The sequence below is a fragment of the Argentina silus genome, assembly GCF_951799395.1.
Source record: "Argentina silus genome assembly, chromosome: 22".
In the NCBI taxonomy this organism is placed as follows: domain Eukaryota; kingdom Metazoa; phylum Chordata; class Actinopteri; order Argentiniformes; family Argentinidae; genus Argentina; species Argentina silus.
In genome coordinates, this window is record NC_139676.1 from 13,989,053 (window position 1) to 13,994,052 (window position 5,000).

General features: G+C 49.4%; 2 protein-coding genes across 2 annotated transcripts in view; both read right to left on the bottom strand.

Annotated features, from left to right (window-relative positions):
• Positions 1-2,494, bottom strand: part of LOC310821576 (transitional endoplasmic reticulum ATPase-like) — a gene marked incomplete at its 5' end in the record, with an annotated part of 4,042 nt that extends 1,548 nt beyond the window's left edge. Inside the window, one exon of the mRNA XM_083693661.1 lies at positions 2,369-2,494. Within this exon, the coding sequence (XP_083549787.1) occupies positions 2,369-2,494 (126 nt within the window). The remainder of the gene's footprint in view (positions 1-2,368) is intronic.
• Positions 1,254-5,000, bottom strand: part of samd1b (sterile alpha motif domain containing 1b) — an 8,401-nt gene continuing 4,654 nt past the window's right edge. Inside the window, exons 5-7 of the mRNA XM_083694223.1 lie at positions 4,758-4,863; positions 3,995-4,109; positions 1,254-3,751 (exon numbers count right to left, since the gene is read on the bottom strand). Coding sequence (XP_083550349.1) covers positions 3,608-3,751; positions 3,995-4,109; positions 4,758-4,863 — 365 coding nt within the window. The 3' untranslated portion in view covers positions 1,254-3,607. The remainder of the gene's footprint in view (positions 3,752-3,994; positions 4,110-4,757; positions 4,864-5,000) is intronic.

The window sequence follows — 5,000 nt, forward strand, 5'->3', positions numbered from 1 at the left end:
ATGGCGGACAGCCTTTACCGCCTTGCTTACTCCGATCCAGCTTCTGTTGGATCTACAAACACTAGAGGGGGAGGTAACAGAGGATTGTTTTCAGACTGGGCAAATGCTCACTTTAACTGATGGTGAGTGACAAGGACATGAATATCGAGCCTTTTAGTTGTCTTGAAAGGGGGGGGGGGGGGGTGTGGGGGGTGGAGGGAGGATAAAAGAGGAATGGAGAAAGGGAGGGAGGAAAGGACAGAGGGTGGAATCAAGAGAGGGAAAAAGGGAGGAAAGGAGAAAGAGAGGGGGAGGGATGGAGGGAAGGAGAGAGAGAGGGAGGAATGAAAAGAAGGAGGGAGATGATGGTATAATTGTACACAACACTATTTCACTATGGAATGCCGGCAGAGCAGACATGGTAGGTGAGCAACAGCAGGTGAGCAACAAGAGACTACAAACAAAAGCAATAATACAGAGAAGGAAAACTCTGAGGAAACTATGAGGAAAACTCTGAGGAAACTATGAGGAAAACTCTGAGGAAACTCTGAGGAAACTATGAGGAAAACTCTGAGGAAACTATGAGGAAAACTCTGAGGAAACTATGAGGAAAACTCTGAGGAAACTATGAGGAAAACTCTGAGGAAACTATGAGGAAAACTCTGAGGAAACTCTGAGGAAAACTCTGAGGAAAACTCTGAGGAAACTATGAGGAAACTCTGAGGAAACTCTGAGGAAACTGAGGAAAACTCTGAGGAAACTCTGAGGAAACTATGAGGAAAACTATGAGGAAACTCTGAGGAAACTGGGTGAGTTACACAGACAGAGAGACGAGCGAGTCGCTCATCCAATTAGAACAGAGAGCTGTGGCAGAAAAAACAGTTTGAGTTTGAGAGACAGGTAAGTTAATGTAAGAGGTGTGTGTGTGTGTGTGTGTGTGTGTGTGTGTGTGTGTGTGTGTGTGTGTGTGTGTGTGTGTGTGTGTGTGTGTGTGTGTGTGTGTGTGTGTGTGTCACAGCAACCCGACACTGACAAACTGTCTCTCTGAGGTTTGCATGTTTTCAACAGACAATAAAGCGGTTAGAAAATGCTGGTGGTGAGAAATTGATTGATTGATTAATATTGATTGATTGATTTACACGTGGTAACCCTGCGTTTATGCATTTACTTCATAAACTGTATTTCAAATACATTTCAAATACATTTCAAAGGCATTCTAATATCGCCCCCCCCCCCCCCCCCCCCCCTCCCTATTATTTACATCTGTCAGTTTCACTCAAGTTCACTGATGTATTTAAGCACCAATGGGATGTTAACATAAAGGAAAGCTGACGTGTGTGTGTGTGTGTGTGTGGGTGGGTGGGTGGGTGTGTGTGGGTGTGGGTGTAGGTGTGTGTGTGTGTGTGGGTGGGTGGGTGTGTGTGTGTGTGGGTGGGTGTGTGGGTGTGTGGGTGGGTGTGGGTGTGTGTGTGTGTGTGTGTGTGTGTGTGGGTGTGTGTGTGGGTGTGGGTGTGTGTGTGGGTGGGTGTGTGTGTGTGTGTGTGTGTGTGTGTGTGTGTGGGTGTGGGTGTGTGTGTGGGTGGGTGGGTGTGTGTGTGTGGGTGTGGGTGTGGGTGTGGGTGTGTGTGTGTGTGTGTGTGTAAGCCCTCTCAGCCTATAAAACAAATCAGGCATATGCATTCATTCGGCCCCAATAGCCTATCAGAAGGCTAGGTGGCGATACTGCTGTATCCTGTCTGATCCTATCAAAACAGCATGAGGCTTTTAGGGGGAGGGGCTACGAGTTGAAACAAGGCGGGGCAATAGTCCCTCATAACAGAAAGTCAGCTATGTTTTTTAATTAGTTTTTTTATTATTATTATTATTCTTGCTCCCGTTTCTCTATCAATCCCTCTTCTGATGTGATCAGCTGCTCACTCTTAACATCCCCACACAGTCACAAAAAAAGAGACTTGTGCAAAGAGGAAAGAAAAAATAATAATATATAGTAAAACGGCAAAAGAACATAGCCAACAACAAACAAACACACAAACAAACACGCAGTTTAGTCCAGAGGTTAAAAAGTGCTCCATTGTGATGTCATCACCGTAACTCAAAGACAGAGATGTGATTAAAATCCACTTTCTCTTCTTCTTCTTCTTCCTCTTCCTCGTCGGTGGTCTTCCGTCTTTCCGGAACCAAATCGTGTTAGTCCATGTACTGTAGCAGAGGTGGTTTGGGAACCTTGCCTTGCCCTGCCCTGCCCGGACATGTGTCCTGTCAACCCAAAAGTCACACTCGGACCACAGAAACGTCTTCTTGGTCTAGCGGTAGCCATTTTGGGTTGGGCCAGCGGGAGAAACCCAGGTTCAATCCCCGCTGGTTACATTCACAAGCAGCAGCATGGCACAGACGCTGCCCCTGTTGTGGTCCGCGGCGCCAGGTGCTGCTCACGATCGTTGTTCTTGAACACCCCAGGAGTAGTTGCGGACCGGCCATCTGGAGCACTGGGACAGTTCCCGGTGGGCCGGTCCATATGTGGGGCTGTGGGAACGGTGAGCGACCCGGTCTGTGGGCTTCGCGCAGCCCTGCAAAGTGGTCCCGGTCTGTCCCTGTGTCTGTCCCTGTGCTGCTAGCCTGAAGGAGAAGGAGCGAGTCGCCCCTAGACATGATCCAAGGTCCGTTTTGCCATCCACCCCCGAAAGGTTAAAGGTCCAGTATGTAGATTTGAGGTTTAAGACGGCGCCAAACGGCCACAATAAATCGTTAGCGATGGAGGAATGAGATCGCGTGGCGAAGAACGTTTGGTAAACAGCTCCGTTTCAGTCCAAACAAAGAGCTTTCTCAAATCTCTTGTGGAGGTCGAACACTGGCCTTTACAATACGCATTTTGATATCCTGTGTGTTTGTATGCACATGGTTGCCGCCATTAAAAACATAGCATATTCACGTTTTCTTATGATGGCCACAGAGGGCAGCAAAGAGCAAAACGACATGCTTTACCCTTCAGTTTAGGACTTGGAGAGGGTTCGCTGGTCCAGTATACGAACAAGGGCAGGAAACCCTATTGCCCAGGCACGGTTTGTCCACACACAAGTCCCAAGCATAGACACAGAACAGACAGAGTGAAGATCCTGGTGTATTCCCATGGAGTGGAACACTGTGGAAGGCCTTATGGGTCCAAGGTACCAGGGGGAGGTAAGTTCCTTTAGTTCGGTGGTGGTGCAGCACCACACTGTGGCTGGGAGGTGAACTGCTCCCACATTGCCAGTTTGTGACCATGGTGACTGAAAAATGTATTCATTGCTCCACCCTTTTCCATGAAGTATACACTTATACCAGTATTCCATTTTTTTCTCTCTCTCTCTCTCAGGCCAGAGAGCTTGTCATTTTAAAGTTCAGGGAGCATGGGGAATGGGTGAGGTGGAGGCGTTGGAATGTCCCTTGGTTTGAGGTGAGAAGTAAGTGTGTGTGTGTGTGTGTGTGTGTGTGTGTGTTTGATGACACGTGCATGAGCATTTACCTTGCATGCATTATGTTTATGCGTACTTTACTTGCTGTCTGTCATTGTGTGTGTGTGTGTGTGTGTGTGTGTGTGTGTGTGTGTGTGTGTGTGTGTGTGTGTGTGTGTATGTAGCTCCAGGTTAAATCAGCAGTCATCATCCTCAAAGTGGGTTCTCTGCAGGACCTTAATGTGACGCTCGTAGATCTTCAGGGCGGGACCCAGCCTGATTGACAGGCCAGTCAACACATCATTGCGCTGCATCAGGAGGAGGGACTTCCCGTCTATCTCCTGTTGGGGAGGGGGGGAGGGGGGGGGGAGACTGGTTGTGATATCTGTTGCTTTGTTGGTGTACACATTTGAGAGAGAGAGAGAAGCAGAGAGAGAGAGAGAGAGAGAGAGAGAAAGCAGAGAGAGAGAGAGAGAGAGAGAGAGAGAGAGACAGAGAGAGAGAGAGAGAATACCCCTAAGAGACTACATATCTTTGTTACACAGTAATTGGCTGGGACTGGCACTGCAGACAGCTGTGTGTACCTGTGTCCTGAAGGCCAGTGCCTGCTCTGGGAAGCCAGCTGCGGTGAAGTAGCCCACCACATCAGCCACCGTCCACTGGACAGGGTTCAGGCTGCCACTCTCTGACTTCACAAACCTACAGGGGGGAGGGAGGGGGAGAGAGAGAGAGGGGAGGAGGGAGGGAGAGAGAGAAAGGAGGGAGAGAGGGGAGAGAGAGAGGGAGGAGGGGGAGAGAGAGAGGGGAGAGGGGATGGGGGAGAGAGAGGGGAAGGAGGGAGAGAGGGGGGGCAAGAGAGACAGAAAGAGAGAGACAGGGGGAGGAGGGGGGGAAGAGAGATGGGAGGGAGAAAAGAGGGGAGGGCAGAAACAGAGATGAAAGGAGGGGAGAGGAAGGAGAGTGAGGGTGAGCGGAAGAAAAACACACGGTTGAGAGCAGTGTTTTTACGCGTAATTCTCATCATTTCATTACAATATGGAGGACTCAAGCATTTCATATTTCTCTGTCATAAGGCACATTCAACACCCCCTCCATTTCTTTCTTCCTTCCTTCCTTCCTTCCTTCCTTCCTTCCATACTCATTCACCTCCCCTCATCCCTCACTCCCTCCTTTCTCAGTCATGTGATAGTCACTTCCTCATTCACTCCTTCTCTCTCTCTCTCTCTCTCTCTCTCTCTCTCTCTCTCTCTCTCTCTCTCTGAGATCATACTCACACTCCTCCATTCATCCCTCGTTCCTCCTTCTCTCTCTCTCTCTCTCTCTCTCTCTCTCTGAGATCATACTCACACTCCTCCATTCATCCCTCGTTCTTCCGTCAGGCCAGAGTCTCTGGGAGAGGCGGTGGGCGTGAGCAGACAGGAAGACACGCCCACCTCTGTCTTACACCCCGAACCTGCAAGAGAAGAGAGTGGTAAGTGCATGCACACACACGCACACATGCACACTCATACTCATACTCACACACACACACACACACACACGCACACACACACACACGCACACACTCACACACACACACACACACACATG